This window comes from Crinia signifera, chromosome 6 (genome assembly GCF_055691185.1).
Source record: "Crinia signifera chromosome 6, ASM5569118v1, whole genome shotgun sequence".
Lineage (NCBI taxonomy): Eukaryota > Metazoa > Chordata > Amphibia > Anura > Myobatrachidae > Crinia > Crinia signifera.
The window spans coordinates 221,824,120-221,846,148 of record NC_139222.1 but is presented as its reverse complement, the minus strand read 5'-3'; the positions used below and the strand labels follow the sequence as shown (position 1 = coordinate 221,846,148).

At 44.1% G+C, this 22,029-nt stretch overlaps 1 protein-coding gene across 1 annotated transcript in view; it reads right to left on the bottom strand.

Annotated features, from left to right (window-relative positions):
- LOC146008997 (uncharacterized) overlaps positions 1-21,131 on the bottom strand; it is a 79,143-nt gene extending 58,012 nt beyond the window's left edge. Inside the window, exon 1 of the mRNA XM_083148941.1 lies at positions 20,782-21,131. Within this exon, the coding sequence (XP_083005067.1) occupies positions 20,782-20,830 (49 nt within the window). The 5' untranslated portion in view covers positions 20,831-21,131. The remainder of the gene's footprint in view (positions 1-20,781) is intronic.
- Positions 21,132-22,029: the final 898 nt, after the last annotated feature.

Here is a 22,029-nt window from a genome sequence, read left to right as displayed (position 1 = left end):
AAACCTGGATCAGTGGGAAACCTGTACTGAGAGCAATTGTGAGGTCCCGGTATTTAGCACCAAAAAACCTCTGTTGGAGACTGACAAACCTCTTTAACCGAGACAGTTTATTAGCCTCTATAAATGAGAGGACCGCCTTGAGAACCACCATAACTGGGATTAGTACAGGTTTTGACAAGTCTCCACTTTCGATCAGTGAGGTCAGAAGGGACATGGAAACCAAGCATGTACATAATGTGCATATTTCTATTTAGCATTTATGCACGTCTTTCAGTGAAAGAAGTACTGTGTGAACCTGCATAAGAGAGAACCTCTACAAGTGAGACAAACACTTAATGAACCTGGATATGTGAGAAACCGGATAAGTGAGATACCTTTTTAGGTGAGACTTAAGCCCCGTACACACGGGGTGATGGGAGCCTTGTGCTGAGCAATGTACTTAAGCATAGATCGCTCAGCACATCACTGACACACATGTTATATGTGCTGAGTGATCTGTGCTGACCAGTGTTCTCTGCTGAGAACACTGGCGATCTGACTAGATTTTGACTGCATGCACTGCAGGTGATGGGGACAAGTGGGACCACACATCACCACCGCTATTGGGTGTACACACGGGGCGATCTGTGATTCATTTCTAATCGATCTGGTCAGATCGCTCCGAAATAGCACTGAAATCCCCTGTGTGTATGGGGAGTCCTATTGAAGATGAGATGTTGCTCACTGTAACCAATCAGATTCTACTTCTGATTTTTTTAGCACCTTGTAGAAGATAATAGACAGAATCTGAATGGTTGCTACCCCTAAATGTGCCAGGTCCCATCTATGTCAGAGCCCAGGACTCTAGTCTCCCAGGCCCCCTCTATGTCAGAGCCCAGGACTCTAGTCCCCACAGCCCTCCCTGATGGTGGCCCTGCTCTTGAGATCCCATTTAACCAGATGCAACTGTAATAACTATCTTTACCTTATTACACTCTGGGGAAATGTGAATATTGAGCCAGGCTGTATATCCAAAAACATCCAGTATATAGTCCAGCAAAATCCCCAGATGGTTTGATAACATCAGGGGCTAAGGACATACCTCCCAACATCCCATTTTTGGGGGAGGTTCCTGCATCACGTCCTCGGCCGTCAGTGCCCCGCGGTGGGGGCAGTTGGGAGTCGCCTCCTGTCACTCATGAATAGACGCTGTGCGCACAGCATCTATTCATGCCCCCCACAACGGCTAAACTGGGGGCGTGGCCTAATGGGAGCATTGCGAGTATATGCCACACTCCCTTCCTGCTAGGCCATGCCCCTCAAATTTTTTGGCACACCTACTGTGCGCACCAGCAACCCACCTCCTCACTCCTCAAACTTGGGAAGTATGCTAATGGTAGATTTGGTGCGGCCAGGCTAACATATCATTTTTTATATTTGTTTATTTACATACATTTCATCTTTGTAATGCTAACTCACAATGGCCAATGTGTGTGTACGTGTGCGTGTGTGTGTGATTTGTGCAATTGTTGCCACAATACCAAAATAATGGTTTCTTTAGCTACAGGCTCATTCGATGCACAAAGTATACTGTAAAGCTGGCCATACATGTACAGATTTATTGTCAGATCTGGCTGGTTGGAACAAAAACCTGGTAATGGATGAGAGCAAATGACAGGTGACCATTGGCTTTGAAATGCTGGAAAACTGCCAAAAACAGTCATTCAAATACTACCAGGTTTTTGTTCGAACCAGCCAGATCTGACAATCAATCAGTAGATGTATAGGCCAGCTTAACTGTTTGGGGTATGGCCGTAACTGCTGCACGTGGGCTCCTAACTGTGCTTCTGCCACTTTAATTACAGATGTTGTGATAAGTATCCAAGTTTTTGAGTGAATTATGGGTCCTACACACGGGGCATTTTCAGGGCATTTTCTAAGCAATCTAACTAGATCGCTTAAAAAATGCCCCTACATCACTTCCTGTGTAGCTGCCGCCGATTAATAACCAGCATGCTGGATAAATCTAGTTACACCGCCGGTCTCGGCCAGTGTTCTCACTGGAGAACACCGGAGATCTAGCATTGCGCAGATCGCTCAGCACAGACTGATCAGCACAGTCGCCACGTGTGTAGGCCCCTTAAGGGGAATTACACAGTGATTAACAGGGACATCTTTGGCTCAGACAAAGAAGGTAAGCATTGTTCTCCAAGAGATATAATTCTTCCATCTACAGCTGTACACAATCACGCTATTCTATAATATTTATGTTATGCAAAATTTGTGTTCCTGTTTATCCAGCTTCAACAATGGTGGGCTAAGAAAGACAGAGTGAGGTAACGAAAAGACAGCACACTGCTAGATACAGTAGCAGTGCCAGGACTGAGGCAAACAGAGTTTCCCTGGCCTCCCTCTATTGACATTAATTAGCTTATCCAGTACATTATGGTTAGTATCTGTATAATTTACAGAAGCCCTTCACAATGTCATGGGACATTTCAGAAAGAAAAAAAAATTCCATATTTTGCAAACAATACATTAAGCTGTTCTTGCTGAATAAAGCGCAGACATTCCAATGTCAGGTAAATTCTCCACTCAAGTGATTGTTCTGTAAAGCCAAACAAATGTTCCTCTATCTTATCAGCAACTTCACATAAACTGCATTTTTTCACAAGACGTTATATTATTGATATTTCACACGGCTTAGCTTTAAAATGGCCACTCCTAATAATATGAAATCATAATATAGAGAATCATAAAGTGACCCGTGTAATTTACTGACAGCTTACAGATACACAAGGTGAGTGTAAGGAAGGGAATCTGTTCCTTTTACCTTTCACCTACATAGTGGAAGCATGATGTGTACCCCTGGCTTCAACGGAAGCCTATGGCTGTTGTAGTACAGAAGGCTACTACTTGGTGGAGCTGTAGAGTACAAGGAGAGACATGCTGGTATTAATAGAAATAGAATATATTTGCTGGACATTTGCAGTAGGGATGGCCATCTGTGTTGCCTCCATTAATGTTTACCATCTATGCCAATGGTGCAGAAGCAGATTTACCATAAGGCAACCTAGGCACCAGCCTAGTGCCCAGCAGGTCCCATAAAGAGACCCAGGCCAACCAAAATGTTCCCAGAGGAGCATTGTGCATCTACCACGTTGTGTCATGATATCACACAACCTGCCCACACTCCCAAAGTCCCTTTGATGTTCCTTAATAGTATAGAAAAAAATATTTGGGCCCACAAAATGATCTCATCCACTGTATGCGGGCAGTCAGTGTGCTTTAAATGTGACATATGTAATAAGGCTACTTCCAGAAGACCTAGAGCCAGTGGCAGATTCAGGGGGGGGGACACCCAGGCACTGCCCCCCCTGTCATTTTATTTTGTAGCTGAGGACCAGGGCTTTCCAACGAGCCCAGCCCCGTGTCTCTAGCCCCCCGGGAACCGGAGATATCGCCTGGCAAAGCTGTAACGTTTTTTCCCCATAGGATAATATGGGACCCATCAATTCCGACCCCCACCCGGTTCCGACGGCTACCAGTTCCCCCCCTGGCATTACAGAAACTCATTCAATTCCAAATCGCTGGGTCTTCAATATGATACCAGGCTGGTCCATATCGGTCAATCGGTTCCAGAGATATTGCATGTAAACCAATTTTTTTTTTGTATGTAATTTCATGGCTGTTCATGTTGTTTGAGGGCAGATTACTCTGGAACCAAATGTTCCAGTTTCACTGGACCAAAATCATTCAAAGCCTACTCAAAAGTTCTTAAATATGATACTTGTCTCATGTAAATGTTTCACTTGGTTCCAAAGATATAGCAGGTTGAATGAGATAACTGGTTAAAGTGGGGGAGGGGTGGTTTTCTCTCCCCCTCACACCAGAAAATGCAGGGACTAGGCTGGTGTTAAAGGGGCCAACCTGGGAATGCCTTTTCTGGTGTGGGTATTATTCCAAATAGCCAGGACCTGTAGTGCTCTGAATACAGCCAGGCTCTGCCACTGTCAGTGGCTATCACTTCTGCCTGGCGGCTGTCCACCATTTACCACGAGCATGTATTCCCCCTTGGCTATGAGCATGTAATCCCACATGGCAACGAGCATGGAACTTCTGGCAATGAGCATGGAACCCTTGGCAATGAGCATGTAGATAAGCAGCACTTATGTAGCATCATTTTTAATAGGCATTATGGTGTTTGGCATAATTCATAATGGACATAATGGCGTGTAACTTAACGTGTAATGGACATTATGGTGTAAATGTTTAATGCAAGCCTTTGGTGGACAATGTCCCTGTTTATGAAGTGTATTGTGAATTTTGGCTTAATCTGTGTGGCATTATGTGAGTTCTGCATCAATCCGTATGGCATTATGTGAATTTTGGCTCAATCCATGTGGCATTATGTGAATTTTGTCTCAATCCGTGTGGCATTATGTGAATTTTGGCTCAATCCGTATGGCATTTTGTGAATTTTGGCTCAATTCGTGTGGCATTATGTGAATTTTGACACAATCCATGTGGCATTATGTGAATTTTGACACAATCCGTGTGGCATTATGTGAATTTTGACACAATCCGTGTGGCATTATGTGAATTTTGGCTCAATCCATTTGGCATTATGTGAATTTTGGCTCAATCCGTGTCTTACGATGTAAATTTTGTCTCAATCCATTTGGCATTATTTGAATTTTGGCTCAATCCATGTGGCATTATGTGAATTTTGGCTCAATCCATGTGGCATTATGTGAATTTTGGCTCATTCCATTTGGCATCATGTGTAAGGGGCAAGTATAATGGGGTCTACTTTTTTGTTGCATAATGTGTAGAGGTTGTATATGGTGTTGTACACTACACTCAATGACACTACTGTTGAGTGGCCACACCCCCTATTCCGGAGTGTGCCTTTGGCGCGCGCACAATTACATCTTTCACTTTTGTCGCCATGGTGGGCCTGCGTACTTTAAATGCCAGGGCCTATTTTTAATCCCATTCCCACCGTCTGTCTGCCACTCTCTTAGCATGTACACTGGCACCACTAACACCGCCCCTCCCCCACCGAAACCCTCTTTTATCATGGTGCCCCCCCTGTCATTTTATCCTGGATCCGCCCCTGCCTAGAGCCTGATTCAGATTTGTACGCAATGCCAATGTTCATGCAGCTGGGCATTTCTCATGAGACTGTGCACGCACCAAGTTACTATGTTGAGGCTGCCTGCAATCAGCAGCACAAATACAGTCCTTTGGATTGTTTGAGCAGGTAGGGCTCCAAACTGGTCTCTGCCTTAGGGCCCCATAAGGTCTAAATCCCTCTCTGCTATTGTGCCATAAACCACTGATGGCAGGCACCTGTTCTGTACATTTCAAACAATGGGTTTATCATCATTCTATTTGAACATGTGCACCGGATGGTTTTGTATGAGATCAGGGGGTGGAGTATATAACACCCAGTGCGCCACCTCCATGTGCCCCAAAGGTGCGTGACTGAAAAGGGGGCATGGTCTATTGTAAGGGACATGGCTTGCGGGAAATCTCGGATACCCTTGAGATAATGGGTGTAGCCTACCTGGGGGGCATGGCGTCACAGACAGCCCCCAATTATTTCATTTCAAGAGGCATGCCCAGCACGGAGATGGGTGCCCCCAGAGCTTGGACTGTCTGTTATGCTGGCTCCTCATCTGTGACGGAGGCCAAGTGCTGCAGGTGAATGTCCTATTGCAGCACCCAGCTCCTGTCACTGCAGAGGAGTTGGCATTTTTGGTGTGTGTCCCCCACCCCCTCTGAGGGTGACATCCGGGTTTGGACAACACCCGCACCCCAACCCCATAGTGACGCCACTGATACTGTATATATATATATATATATATATATATATATATATACGTGCATAGACCGCACTCACACTTAATTATTTGTATATAACTGCGGGGTGCCAGACAAGAGATAAACGTAATGAACGAGTATCCCAGTAATAGTCCGAGGCACTCGCCTAATAATAATCAATTCAGAGGGTCAGGTAAAATCCAAAGATTGTGCAGTTTTATTTCAACTATCCAGTATAGTCATATTTGTCTCATGAAGTAAAAGAATATGCCCCGACGTTTCGGTCCTGGGTAGACGGACCTTTTTCAAGGAGCTTTTCAATGAAAGAGACTAGCAATCAACGGAGATCAGGTAAGAAAAACACCCATGGTGCCAGAGCATAACCAGCCCCGGGCTCATTGAGCCGGTGCTGGTGACATAAAATCAGGGTCCCCGACAAATAGGGGTCCCCTTGATTTAATGAAACCAGCACCAGGCTCAAGGTCCGGCGCTGGTTCCCAAAATACGGGGGACAAAATGACTAGGGGTCCCCCGTATTTTAAGAACCAGCACCAGACCCAACCAGCCAGCAGGGTAATGCCACAGCCGGGGGACACTTATTATATAAGGTCCCGCGGCCAAAGCATTATCCCCCTGGCTGGTCAGCATGGGCAGGGGTCCTGGGGAAGTGGGGACCCCCCCAATGAAGGGGTCACCCCCCTCCAGGACTTACCAGCCCATGCTGAAAGTCCGGGGCTGTCCCCGATGCCCCTGGGCGGTGGGCATCGGGCTGATGGATAGTGTAAAAAATAGAAGAAAAACTATTGTTTTCTACTGTAGAACTATGAGTCCCAGCAAGCCTACCCCGCATGCTGGGACTTGGAGAACCACAAGTCCCAGCATGCAGGGCATTAAAGGGCCCGCTGGCACTTGTAGTTCTACAGTACAAAAAATGGTTAAATAAAACACACTGACACCCTGAGAAATAAAAGTTTAATACACACATAACACACACACTGATACTTACCTACCTTGAGCCCGTAGGTCGGTCCCTGGATCCTGGGTCCGGGGCTCCTGGACAGAAGAGTCCGGTTCCGGGGCCTTGGTCCTGGGCTCCAGGGCTGATGTCTCCGGGGTCCAGGATCCGAAGAAGTCCAAAAGGGGTACCTAAGGAAGGAAATCCTACTCACCTGGTCCCCGGCGACGACATCGGCATCCTCTCCGGCAGACGCGCTGCTCCCGGCTGGTACCCGCTCTCGGACTGAAGAGGCGCAGAGATGTTTCATCTTCCGCGCCTCTTCTCAGAATGATTCCATTGGCCGCCTAGCGGCCAATCAGGAGCCGAGAAAGTCGGCTCCTGATTGGCCGCTAGGTGGCCAATAGAATCATCCGGAGGAAAGGCGCGGAAGATGAAAATCTCTGCGTCTCTCCAGTCCGTGAGCGGGTACCAGCCGGGAGCAGCGCGTCTGCCGGAGAAGATGCCGAGGTCGTCGCCGGGGACCAGGTGAGTAGGATTTCCTTCCTTAGGTACCCCTTTTGGACTTCTTCGGATCCTGGACCCCGGAGACATCAGCCCTGGAGCCCAGGACCCCGGACCAGCCCCGGAACCAGGACCAAGGCCCCGGAACTCGTACTCTTCTGTCCAGGTGCCCCGGACCCAGGATCCAGGGACCGACCTACGGGCTCAAGGTAGGTAAGTATCAGTGTGTGTGTTATGTGTGTATTAAACTTTTATTTCTCAGGGTGTCAGTGTGTTTTATTTAACTATTTTTTGTACTGTAGAACTACAAGTGCCAGCGGGCCCTTTAATGCCCCGCATGCTGGGACTTGTGGTTCTCCAAGTCCCAGCATGCGGGGTAGGCTTGCTGGGACTCATAGTTCTACAGTAGAAAACAATAGTTTTTCTTCTATTTTTTACACTATCCATCAGCCCGATGCCCACCGCCCAGGGGCATCGGGGACAGCCCCGGACTTTCAGCATGGGCTGCTAAGTCCTGGAGGGGGGGGACCCCTTCATTGGGTCCCCCCCCTCCAGGACCCCTGCCCATGCTGACCAGCCAGGGGGATAATGCTTTGGCCGCGGGACCTTATATAATAAGTGTCCCTCGGCTGTGGCATTACCCTGCTGGCTGGTTGGGTCTGGTGCTGGTTCTTAAAATACGGGGGACCCCTAGTCATTTTGTCCCCCGTATTTCGGGAACCAGCGCCGGACCTTGAGCCTGGTGCTGGTTTCATTAAATCAAGGGGACCCCTATTTGTCGGGGACCCTGATTTTATGTCACCAGCACCGGCTCAATGAGCCCGGGGCTGGTTATGCTCTGGCGGGGGACCCCACGCTGTTTTTTTTTTTATTTTAACTGTTTAAACTGATTTTTACACCAGAACCCTGCACAGATCATTGCGATCTGTGCAGGGTTCTGGCTAATTCGCCCATCAGAACCTGGTCTGATTTTTGGGCGAATTATAGACACACTTTATACAAATCGCATACCATTAAATATGCGATTTGTATACTTTTTCATGTGAAAACATCTGGATGCGATGTGCTGCGAAAAGCAGCCATCGCATTTCCAGTGTGTCCAACTTGTTGGCCAAAATCGCACTTTTTTCACATTTTCGCAGCTCATTAAATATGCGAAAATGGAAAAAATGCGATTTCGGCCGTTTTTGCGAAAAAACTCGCAAAAGTCTAATATTCTCAACCCATAGAATGTCACCCAAGATCTTTACTTTGTATCATGCACTTCACAGCAGTAAAATGGGGAAAGGCAGCAATTAGTGTAACGCACTAACGTAGCTGTCTCTACACATCCTGACAGTATGTATTCTTATAAAAGTCAGCGCCCTCAGTATGCCTATTTATGTGATCAAGGGCCAGATGCATCAATCTGCAAAAAGTGATAAACAGCCAGCCAATCAACTACTAACTGCCATGTTACAGTTTGTGTTGTTTATCATTCTCTACTTTATCACTTTTTGAAGCTTGATACATCTGGCCTAAATGTGTACTAATTATACAATTGTTTATATTTCCAGTAAAGTTTTGCTATTTCCCCCAACCTGTTCCACTTTCCCCTTATGTTTTATAATATATCTACTGTGTCCTGTCATTGATGCCTTTATACTGTATTGAAATTCTCAATAAAAATCTAATAAAAAAATAAATAAAAAGTTCTGCTATTGTTGCGTCTATATTTACTCATCTAACAATAAAAATCGAATGAACAGTTAATCAAAGGTAACATGATTTATCCATCAGAAAGACATACAGTACAGTATATGCATCAAGTCTATGTTGCCTACACATAGTCCAGTTAATCTTAGGGGAGGAGAAATTATCCTTCTTGACCCCAAACTGGCAATTGGACAATTCCATAGATCAACATTTACAGTACAGAACATTACTGTGTTATTAATGCCTGTGGCCCTGTATGTTCTGTTTTATTAGGAAGGTGTACAATAAGGAACTAGTGATAGGATAAAGGTTGTATTGTTGGGTCCTTATAGGAAGTATGTACTGGGTATTGGTAGATTTTAGGTTTGGAGAAAGACAGAGGAGGTCCCGAGAGCAGGAGTGAGAGGAGGTGATGAATGAGGAAGAGCAGTAAAGGTCAGACGCTGAATGAAAAGGGCAATCGGGTTGTGTGTTAGGACAAGAGGTGAGGTGTAACATCATGTACAATTCACTCACCCTATTGTCCCTATTTCAGAAGCCTCCTCATCTCTTTCATTGTTATTTTAGTTAACTTATTATTATATACTAGAGATGAGCTGGTTCGGTTTTACTCAGATCTTATTGGTTATCCAAAACATGTGACAGCCGATAGCCAATTGGAAAAGAACGCGCTCATCACTACTATAAATGCATATGCAAAATAAAGAAATAAGTTAAATAGATTCAATTAGAAGAACTTTCTACAAATATACTGGTATACAGTATGAGGGTATCATTCTGAATAAATAGGGTCTTTCTCTTGTTATTTATTGTACATACAAACATTTGTGTGTGTTATTCCAGCAATTGAGTTAAACTTTCTATCTTTAGTATCTTTGATATCCATAGTAACATTTGAAGAAACTATTGACAAAGTTATGATCAAAAACAGTATGGATAGGAATAAACTATAAAATATAACCCACATGAGTACATGGGAAATGTCTTTTTGCATTGGTAGCTGAACTGTATATTGCCTAGCCAGCTCTGCAGAAAGTGGGCAGTATTCAATGCTCCCATTCCGCTTTTTTTTGGTGAGAAGGGCAATCCTCTCTCCAAAAATGTACCTCGCCCTATTCAACGCTCCCAGTTAGCCAAAAATAAACAGAGAGCTTTGCCCTTTTTTCTCACTGATCATTCTACCCATGATTCACCTCAGTTATTACCCATGATTCACCTCTTCTTCCTCACTCCTTCGTTTGGACTTTGAGGAGATATAGAGAGAGCGAGGGCTGTCTAGGCATGAGGGAATATAAGAGTCGGTGCAGTTTGGGATGGTATGACAAAGATAGAAATCAGAGTGTCACTTACCCATAGAGGTGCAGAGTAGATGGGGTAGCCAATCAGGTGTAGAAGGGGTGGTAGCTTAGGTGGAGGTATATAAGAGGTAGTCAGGTGATCCATCTTCCTCTTGAGTCTGGATTCCCACCCTCCCTCCCTTGTGCTAATCTACCACATGGCCTTTCGGCCATCACCCAAATTTGGCTCTCATCAATTTTAATATTAATTGGCGGGAGGGCGCTCTCGATCAGCAGTCCAGTTTGAAGTACAGGTGGTCACTGTGAGGTATTGCCACCCTCTGCCAGGAAGGCTGGTGAGTTCTGCCCCCGAGGGGGGACGCAGGACACTTTTAGAACTGTCCTCATTATGCCCTAGGAGGGGCGGCAAGACAGTCACAGCGCAGGCTGGCTTTGAATTCAATGGGGGCGGTTCCTCGCCCTAGTTACAAGTTGGGGCATTGTAGTCGCCGCCATTGCTAACGTTTATGACTGGCTGGTCTCCAAGCGCTCTCTAGGCCATCCCTTTCAATAGGGTCATACCACAATAAATACCCTTTACCTTTTTAAACTTATGCAGTGGTTGTCCGTGTGGTTATTTCAGGTCACGTGTCCGTGTGAGTTATTTCAGGTCATGTGTCCGTGTGATTTACTGCTAGGGGTAATCAAGGTTTAAGTTGAAAGAAAAGGTTCATCTCAATAATGCATTAGACGCCTTACAGCTTTTCACACATCAGCTGCTTTGAAATTTTTTTTTTTAGGCTAATTTGCATTTTTCTGCATATCTCTGCAATATTGGAACACTGCATACAAAAGGAGCCCTTAACTCCTCGTGCGCCACATTGGTCAATGCTCGCCGCCAGGGGCGGCACACCGCTGACACGTTGAACAGGATGAGCAGGAGGTATGGCGAGGAGTAGAAAAAATGGAGAATGCACAGCGAGCGAAAAATGGAGAACTCTGTGCTGTGCACGCCGGAGCATTGAATACACCCCATTATGTGGCATTTAAACATGAATAATAATAATGATAATAATATTAAATCTCTCAAAAAATATTGAGAAGAAAATGTTCCCTGCTAGTCCCTGATTACAATATATTGTTAAATGCCTGGGAAAAAGACTAATTGATGTTTACAACTTCACATTGAGATTAGAACCCCATCTCCAGCAGGACAAACAGTGCACTTAACCAGTGAACATGTATTTCCCTCAGTTATAGGTCCGCACACTACAATAGCATATTTAAACAACACTACAAATACGTGAACAAGCCACTTGGCTAGGGTGATGTGACAATGCGTCTTCGCTGCATTGTTAGCACTGAGTGCAGTGATCACTACAAAAATCATCACCTATTCAGCTAGCACACAAGCAAAAATGTTCACTGTCCTCTATAGATCGTTCTGGGTGGAATTCAGTGGCAAAACACATGCATAGTTTAAAGTGTCTGACCCAGGAGAGAGATAAGATGTTATGAACATGTTCGGGCAGGAGTAAAGAAGATTAAAGGATGACATGTCAACAGTGTTTGGGATTTTAAAGGAAATAGCTTTAAAATTAGTGTATTGGCACAAACATCACTGTGGCATCCCAGATCTAACATCAGTTCAACATGTTAAAAGGATTTCAGCAGCCTATTTTCCTAATTTGAGACTTCAGATAAAAGGCTGTTTTTAGAGGATATAGTTTATGATCTGGGTGAGATAAGATAATTTATGAGGCTGCTGTGTTTGGGCAAGCTATGAGTCATTGCCATTAAAGTTTCCAGTGCTGTTTAGATAGATGTGATAGGCTATAGGATATATCATCAGCACAATGGCCCCTTGCTGATTCCACAACTCCTTTGATCAAGCTCACCACTAAAATCATACAATTACTGCTGTATAAACTAAGGTGTCTGTGTGTAATCAGCATGTATTCAAAGGCTAAGCCCAGAGTAATAGCTAATATATATATATATATATATATATATATATATATATATATATAGTAGGCGTAGGATACTGCACTCGATAAGCTAATAATTCAACTTGGCGGTGCTCCACTTTTAAAGGCAGCAAAGTCCCAAATATAGTAATATTTGGAGAAGCAGGCACTCACCATAGGCAGCTTTAAAAGTTGAAAACGGGTTTTATTCAGTCATAGCTGTTGGTCAACGTTTCGGTCCTCGACAGGGACCTTTGTCAAGACAAGAATATCCAAAGGACTGGAGGCACCAGGCAGTGTGTGGTGCCTCCTGGTGCCTCCAGTCCTTTGGATATTCTTGTCTTGACAAAGGTCCCTGTCGAGGACCGAAACGTCGACCAACAGCTATGACTGAATAAAACCCGTTTTCAACTTTTAAAGCTGCCTATGGTGAGTGCCTGCTTCTCCAAATATTACTATATATATATATATATATATATATATATATATATATATATATAATGCAGATAAGCCCGACAATCGGGAACAATTGTTTAGGCGGCGATATAGACAGATAGCGGCACTCCATGTAATTTATAAAAGTCAATTTTAGTGCATAGATGAAACCAACATTTTTCGGGGCACAATCGCCCCTTTATCAACAAACTGACTCATATTTGGTCATGAAAGGGAACACGTTCTCTCACTTAAACAGCCATCGGTGCGCACTTTAATATAAAGCAAGTTTATAGATATACATAATATACAAATACTCGTAGATTGTAAATTTGCGAGCAGGGCCCTCCTACCTCTTTGTCTGTCTGGTATTACCTAGTCTCATTGTATTACTGTTATATTTCTGATTGCAAAGTGCAACTGCACTATATCAATAAATCTTATTATTAATAATAATAATAATAATAATAATAATACTACAGCCTGGTAAATTGTTTTGTTTATTATACAATAAAGTGAATAGTATTAGTAATATTACAATACATTAGATTATCTACCGCTGTCCCTCCATTTCCAACAGCATCCTCATCCCTACATGGTTTCTAATACACAGCATTCCAGTGCATGGCCCCGGTAGGATAAAGCCATTAATAGCCCACAGGGTAACACAAATGTGCAGACTAATTTAGAGGTAAGGCCGCCACTAGGCACAGGGTTACTTGTTAGTCGTCGTGTCCCCCCTCCCCCCCTCCATCACATCACTACCCTCTTGGTCCCGATGCCTTCAGACTTCCAAAGCAGCCCCAAACTTACCCCCCTCCAAAAGTTGTAATGGGAAAAATCTATGATTTACTTGGCCTCATCCTGTACTGGGGAGCCTGCTGTGCTGACCCAGAAGAAGTAGCTGCCCTGCCTCCCATGCTAAGTGAGAAATCCACCACTGCAATGCCCATACAGTATTAACCAATGTTCATATAAAATGATCAAAATATGAATGTCTTTTTATTTTAAATACTCATCTTTAATACACTGAAGTTCCAAAAATGTAATAAGAGCAATAGAACAGAAGATTACAGTATAAATTAGATTCTTACAGAAGAGACCATACAGCAATGTAATATTGAATGATTGGACATTTCCATTGACAAAAACATTCCATGAAGAAACCTGTCTCCATTCTGTTCTTCCTCACCCTCTGGATAACAGTAGGCTGTGCCAAAGATTATAATGGTATACTATAAACACTCGTTTCCTGCACAAAACATCCTTGCCACAAATAGACTTGGAAACACAACAACATAAACAACAACAAGAACAACATACCATGTTACAGTACATCAATATCTGTAAATATGAAAACAAGGCAAAACTGGAAATATTTCTAAAGTACACTGGGGAGAAGACATTAGGCAGGGGAATCTGATACTTCTAACAGCATTGTATAGTAGTGTATCATTTATCCAAACGACAGTATCAAGCCTTGCAGAGAATGGAGTAGCTGCCCAAAGTAACCAATCAACTTCTAACTGTCATATCTGAGCTAGATAACAGAAGCTGACTGGGTGCTTTGGGTATCTTCTTCACTAGATGGGGCAGATATAGTAAGCCCTGCACACACATAACGTGGAGAGAGAACTACCACCAATCAGCTCCTAACAGCCATATTATAATCCAGGAACGGGGAATCGTTGGCACTCCAGCGGTTGTTGAACTACACATCCCAGCATGCCCTGCTGCAGTATTGCTATTTAGCCATGCTAAAACCATTGCAGGGCATGCTGGGATATGTAGTTCAGCAACAGATGGAGTACCAAAGGTTCCCCTTCCCTGTTATAGATGATACGTGGGTACTAGGGATGCCAATCCCAGGGCATTTTTTCAATCCCGGGATTTGGGATTGAAAAATGCTCATTCCCAGGATCCTGGGATTGGCATCCCTAATTTTAAAAAAAACTCCCACTCCCCACCAACCGACTGCCGCGCAATTTTATTTACATACTTGGTGCATCAGGCAGTGCGGCTGGGGAGCGGGCCAGAAGGAGCAGCTGGTGAGCGGGGTGGGTGGTGTGGGGGTGCCCGCTTCCCAGCATTAGACTGCGATGATGGTGTAATGGTTAGCACAACTGCCTCACAGCACTGAGGTCATGGGTTTGAATCCCACCATGGCCCTAACTGTGTGGAGTTTGTATATTATCCCGGTACTTGCGTGGGTTTCCTCCGGGTACGCCGGTTTCCTACCACAATCCAAAAATATACTGGTAGGCTAATTGGCTCCCAACAAATGAACCCTAGCATGTCTGATTTGGAAACTCCAATCCTGGGATTGAAATCCCGGCGATTTTGGGGCCAAATCTCGGGATTACGCAGTTGCTTTGCCATGTCACCCTACTCCCAATAGCACACATCGAGTAGGTAGTGATGCCTCAGCAAGTTATAACATACAAGCTCAAATTAACCCTGGAAGCCTGCGGAATACTCCATGAAATGTTATTTTCCATGTCTCCCCAGTTTCTGTTTTATAGAACTGGTAAAACATATAAAATGTTTAGCAAGTATTTCTGTTTTCATAAAATTATGTGGAAACAGCACTTTCTGAATTATTTAGTGCAGGGGTGGGGAACCTCAGGCCCGGGGGCCATATGCGGCCCCCATAGCCAGTGTGAGTGGCCCGCCCCCCCGCCCGGTGGCTTTGACAGGAGTCAAGTACAGGGGAATTCTCGCGAGATTCATCTTAATCAACAGCAGCCGGAGACTGTCAGTCCTATTCAGCGGCAGCCGCCGGAGCGTGGGACGGCTGCAGCAGGACAATATATAAGAGAAATTTTTACATATGGCCCCGAAGGATTTTTTCCCCATACAAACGTCCCTTGGCACATAAAAAGGTCCCCCACCCCTGCTTTAGTGGATCGTTGCTATACTGTATATTAGCCTAATGCATTAGCCTAATGAAATTTTTCACAAGAGTGATCTTACAAGCTCACCAGTGTGTCCTTTTTTTCCTCAGAATGTACCAAACTGTTGATTTGGCCACTCCAAATCCAGAGGCTTCACCACAAGATGCAAACAATTCAAGCTTGCAGCAGGGCCCTCCTACCTCCAAGTCTGTCTGTTGTTAACCAGTTTGTTTATCTCAGTCTACTATTGTAAAGCGCAACGGAATCTGTGATGCTATATAAGAAACTGTAAATAAATAAATAAGCCTTGGACAGAAAAGTCAGATTAGACTTTATAAAAAAAAAAAAAAGCCAGCCCAGTTCTGTAACTGTGGGGGTTATTTTGGTTCACTCTTTCTGACAAATTCCTTCTTAGATGGACAAAACCATGTGCACTGCAGGGGGACAGATGTAAAATGTGCACTGAGAATTAGATTTGGGTGAGTTATTTTATTTCTGTGCAGGGTAAATACTGGCTGATTTATTTTTATACTGCAATATAGATCTCACTTTGAAGTAAAACCCCACCCAAATCTAATTCTCTCTGCACAAGTAACATCTGCCCCACCTGCAGTGCACATGGTTTTGTCCATCTAAGATGGAATTTGTCAGAAAGAGTGAACCAAAATACCCCCCCCCCCTGTATTCTTTGGACAAATGGGAAGAAATTGTATAAAGAAGGCATGGCTCATAATCAGATGGTAACACTCAGCGGCGGCTCGTACCTTATTGGGGGAAGGGGGCTGCCTCTGGCCGCTGCGGGGGTGCCGCGATTCAGGCACCCTCTCCCCCTGTCACCGCCACTGCTGCCTCCTCTTCTGTGCCCAGTCCCGGCGCCTGTGCAATGTAATTTACAGGCACCGGGACCAGCGCATGCGCATCTGCCCGTTTTTGCACGGCAGCCCGCACAAAGGCGTCCCGGAGGGAGGGAACACCTCCCAATGGGACTGCCTTTGTGACTGGCAGGTCAGACTTCCAATTGGAAGTCACTGCCAGTCACAGTGAAGCCAGAGCAGTCTCACAGACTGCATCTGGCCTCAATACAGTGGCGGATTTTACCTGGGGGGGCTGCAGCCCATAGGTAAAAACCGCCACGGGTAACACTGGGTCCTAATTCATGTTTGGATGCATTTTCCCACACAACTGCAATTTTTCTTTTAGGCTACAGAATTGCTAATGTTAACAAGTGAAGATGCTGTCCAGAAGTGAAATGAGACATCTGGAGCCATCACAAACTCATTGACAACTGTGTATATATTCACAGCCTATGTGCAAGTATGAGGAACCTCAACTGTAAGGGTAAACCTATGGATATGCACATTGGCCATGGCAGTAGCAAAATTGGTGCCATGTTTCTCTACATACATGATCGTAGATGAAGGCAGATACAAGGTCTAAAAAAGACCATGCCATGGCTGCATTTTTGCCGCCACCTTCCGATAACGCCCACAAACGGCCCCTTCCTGTCAATCACTCTGCATTAAAGTTTTCAGTGCAAGCGCAAGTGCAAAAATGCTTTGGTGTGTGCACAGTGTGATGTTGGAATATGTATAGTCTGCAGATAATCGCTCGCTTGGATGAACGGCCATTATGTACAAACATGAATTAGGCCTACTGTGCTCATTTCTCAAATGTACAAAACTCCTCCAATGCACCAGGGAAAGTATCTCACAGGGACCCCGGTTGTTGTTACCGCTGACTTTGGGAGTTAAATAGCGAGAATATTCTCATTAAAATAAAAATACCCATCATAAAATGGACCATTAATGACTATTAAGGGGGGTATTCAATCTTCGGGTCACGGCAGACGAGCTTGCTCGCCTGCCGTGACCCAGTCCCGTTCTCGGTCAGCTCGACCGAGAACATGCAGGCTGGATTCAATGTCCCGCCTGCAGCGGGACGAGAAGGGGGCGTGGCCGCGAGTTGCGGCCGGGAAGTGACGAGATGCAGCCGGCAGCTCGTCACTTCCCGGCTGTTCTCGGCAGAACGAGCCCGACAGCTAGAGATGTCGGGCTCGTTCTGCAAGGAAACCCTGTTCAATGCTGTCGGGGAAGACAGCATTGAATAGGGCCCATCGAGCTTCTCCCCCACGGGAGATGCTCGACGGCGATTGAATATCCCCCTAAGACTCTCCGCTAGCCTCCAAAGTGTTCCCTGAAAACTCACCTCTTCAGGCAAGCCTACCATATTTAAGTTCTACACGCATAACCCTCTGAGGCACTTATTTATTTATTTATTATTTATTTGCAGTTTCTTATATAGCGCAGCAGATTCCGTTGCGCTTTACAATAGTAAACAGTGATAAAACAAACTGGGTAACAACAGACAGACATGGAGGTAGGAGGGCCCTGCTGCAAGCTTACAATCTATAGGGATATAGGAGGGAAACACAAGGACAGGCACCAGTAATAGCATAGCAGTCCCAACAAGTTACAAGTCCAGAAGGGAAGCTATATAATACATAAGTGCCTCAGAGGGTTATGCGTGTAGAACTTAAATATGATAGGCTTGCCTGAAGAGGTGAGTTTTATTTTATTTATTTATGTATTATATAGCTTCTCTTCTGGACTTGTAACTTGGTGGGACTGCTATGCTATTACTGGTTCCTGTCCTTGTGTTTCCCTCCTATGTTCCAATAGATTGTAAGCTTGCAGCAGGGCCCTCCTACCTCCAAGTCTCTCTGTTGTTACCCAGTTTGTTTTAGTAACTTGGATGCAGGGAGAACCACCAAGGTGGAGCATATGAGTAAACTTGAGCTATTAGGTGGTAATACAGCTTTAACTGAACAAGCTTCTTACCTCATTCTTTATTGTAATTATGGGCTAAATGTATGTTTCTAATCCTGGTTTAATCAAATCTGATGTGTTGATGTATAGATCTGGAAGAGAAAACACCCCATTGACTCACAAACATCTTCTAGACTGTGGCCACACAGATCATTGCTGAGAATTTGATAGCGCTTTATGGTGTCTCTAACCATGTATATAGTATGAAGGATGTTACGATCATTAACTGCAGTGTATAACATATGAAAAATCACACTAAACATGATACACTCTCCCCTAAGAGGTAAGTATAGATGCAACTGAAAAGCATATGTCTCTGCATTCCACACTTGCATACACTTGGTCAGTGGCGTAAGTTCGTCCAAGTGCCCCGGAGGCAAGATATATAAATAGGTGCCCCCCCTCTTTATATATCACTCAATAGCAAAAGAGAGAGAGAGAACAGATAAATATTTCAAAACTCAGCCACAGACGTTATATTGATGGCTTTCAATTAACGGATTTAAACTTGCAGGGGAGGAAAGGTGCCCCCTTGGGAGCTGGAGCCCGGCGGCAGCTGACTCCATTGCCTCCCAGAGTTCTGCCTCTGCGTTTGTTCTGCAAGATTGAGAACATGCAAGAGGTGCTCTGCACATTGGCATACGTTCAACTGTACATCAGCCCGTTAGTGTAAAATTCCTATTACACAAATTGTCTTATGTTCACAGAGGTCTGTGCTGGTGCGGCAGCTCTGCATGGATCACACTGTAGCTTTGACACTGCTGCGGTACAGAATGTAGCACCCATCCTGCGTCTTTAGCATGTCTATGTGAGGTGAGCTGTCAGTGCTTTGGATTTATGATTTATATGAATATATTTGTTATTTAGACATAAATGATTAATATGAAGGTAAAGCAACCTGCACATCTATTGGTTTACAACAGGCTAGTCCATAGCAGAATTCCAGGTGCCAGAATTACGTACTCCTCCCCCCAGTAGGCAAAACTTACTAGATACGCTCTATTCGTTTGTATGCAGAGTAGATACAATGTATTATATATATATATATATATATATATATATATATATATATATTTTATGAAGATTACTCACTTCCTGTGTGGACAGGTGACAAGTAATGAGCCATATCTTTCAGTGCCTGCAGGAATTTGCTCAGCATTTGTATATCACAACTAATAACAGTTGATACCGAATGCTGCCCATACACTAGACCTGTGATTTTCAACCTTTTTTTAACTCGTGGCAGATCACACAATATTTTCACATTTTCAAGGCACACCAACTTTAAACACACACATTGTCCCCACAGAAAGCAAGCAACTACATTGTCCCCCCATACAAAACACAATCATATTGCTCCCCACATAAATGACACCTCCGTGGCACAATTTACAATCTGTCACAGAGGATAAGGGACTACCCTCCATACACAACTAGATAGGCTGCTGTGCACACTGTTGGGGAGCACCTGTCCTTGACACTGGTTGAAAAAGCCTGCACTAAACCAACATGCATCATACTAGTTGGTTGGATGGAATAAAAAATCTGGTACTGTATGGGAGCAAATGTAATTTGTCATTTATTCATTTCCACCCAAAGTCTGGAACGGACAAAATCTGTCATTCAGACAAGTTACTGTAGTTGGATCTGTTTGATTTGAACAATTTGAAAATGTTTTTGTCCATTTTCCTGGGTTTCTGGGCAAATTGTTGACATTTACTCCCACAGTACCAGAATTTCAGTCCAACCAACCAGCTAGTTGGATGAAAGTTGGTCTAGTGTATGGCCAGCATAAGTACTGTATGTAATACAAATTAATCTTGTTTAACTTGTCTTATGATTAGTTAATTTCCCTGATATGTGTACCGCTATCACTATTAGGACAGTGAGTGAACAAATAGAACAGACACCACATTTCTGCTGTAGGAGAGCCTCCGCTATCAGCTGGTGAGAGGGACACAATGCATATTATTGAATTGGAAGTGGCACATCCAAACCATCCTGCCACACTGCTTCGCAGCTGTGCTCTCAGCAACCCACCCTGGTACATTTTATAATGCCATTGCCAATTTGCAACTATGTAATAGCATAGCCATAAATTCAGAAATACCCTTTGTAAGAAATGAATATATATTAAGGGATCCTGCATCCATGTATACTAATACCTTTAAATGAGAATAGACACTGATAGTATTGATAGTACATGCACCCAAATAAAAACTTTGTACACATTGTAAATCCATCTAAAAGAGAATTACATCCCGTGCCTTACTCTATCCTTGTGTTTTATACTCAAATTAACAAACTATCAATACAGTAAGTTTAAAAACTTTCTAACCATTTGGGATTTTTAAAATCGTATTCATAAAGTGATTCAGCGATAACAGCCATAAGCAAAGTAATAACAGAACATAACTGTACCTTTCTTCCAATGTGGCAGAATTGCAAAGGTTTTGTGCCAGTTGAACATTGTCACACAGTCAATCGGATCTTTCAGCAGTCTATGCACTTGTGTATTCTACAGTCAGTGTTTTCAGTCTTCTGCTTAAAATCCTTTTCTTCTGTTGTTAATTGAAGACTATAGAATATTTGTCTTCCTGTTCAGTATCCATGATCGTCGGCATTACTGAGGTCTGTGCACAGTGTGTGCAGCCAGCTATCTGGGAAAAAAAAAAGAGCCAGCTGTAAGAGGAACTGGAGGATGGATTCTTGTCTCTGCAACAGAGGAAACTGACCTAAGAGCTCAATCAGTGCTTGCTCTTTCAGAGGCTGTGTTTCTGAACTGTAGGTGGCTCCCAGCCAGGAGTGACTAAAAAAAAAGGGAGCAGCCCTTAGGAATGTATCTCCCTCAGTTGATAAGCCAAGATGACTGGATGAGTTGAAACTACCTCTGTTGTGAGAGCACCCCTGAAAATACCTGATCTATTACACAATCTTAGCACACACACTGCAGTGCATTTTTAATAGCTTTAATACAACATAATAGAATAACAATATGCAGTGAGAAGTAGCGGGAGCAATCAGCTGTAAAATCTACCGCAAATAAAGATCCAGGTAGTCCACACATGGGTAAATGTTATTTTATTATACTTGAACTCGTATTGTACCAGTTGTAAAAGTTTAGATTTGCTGGTTTTTAAGATCTCTTAAATGGGAAAGCGTATGTGTCAGGCTGCTCGTACTGCACTTTCACATAGTACATGCAATACTCATATAAGTAATCTGTAGAGTATATATATTCCATGCCACAAATAACTCGGTAGTGTAGGGAGAGGCAGGTGTCCTGGCTAGCCCTGTTCCCCCATGCCTGCTGCAACTGCCTTAGGCCTGATACCCACTGGTATCACCACAGGCTTTGCCAGAACTTTACCCCCAATACTTCATTTTATGCACCATAGCAGGGGTTGGCTGGCTACTTTCAGCCTGGGGGGAAACACTAGCAAGTGGCCCCGGATTTACTTCTAGCGCACATATCTGTCTTCTAAGGGCCAGTGTTAGGGTGTTGTGCCCTCCCATATTTTACAAAGAGAGAGCGCTTGCCGACATGTACGCTGAAAAAAGGGTGTAGATTGCCCGTAAGTGCCTCTTATACACATAATGCGCCCAGTAGCAACAGTTCCGTAACTAGACATCTAGGGGAGTTTCACAGTGCGTGCACCAAAAATGTAG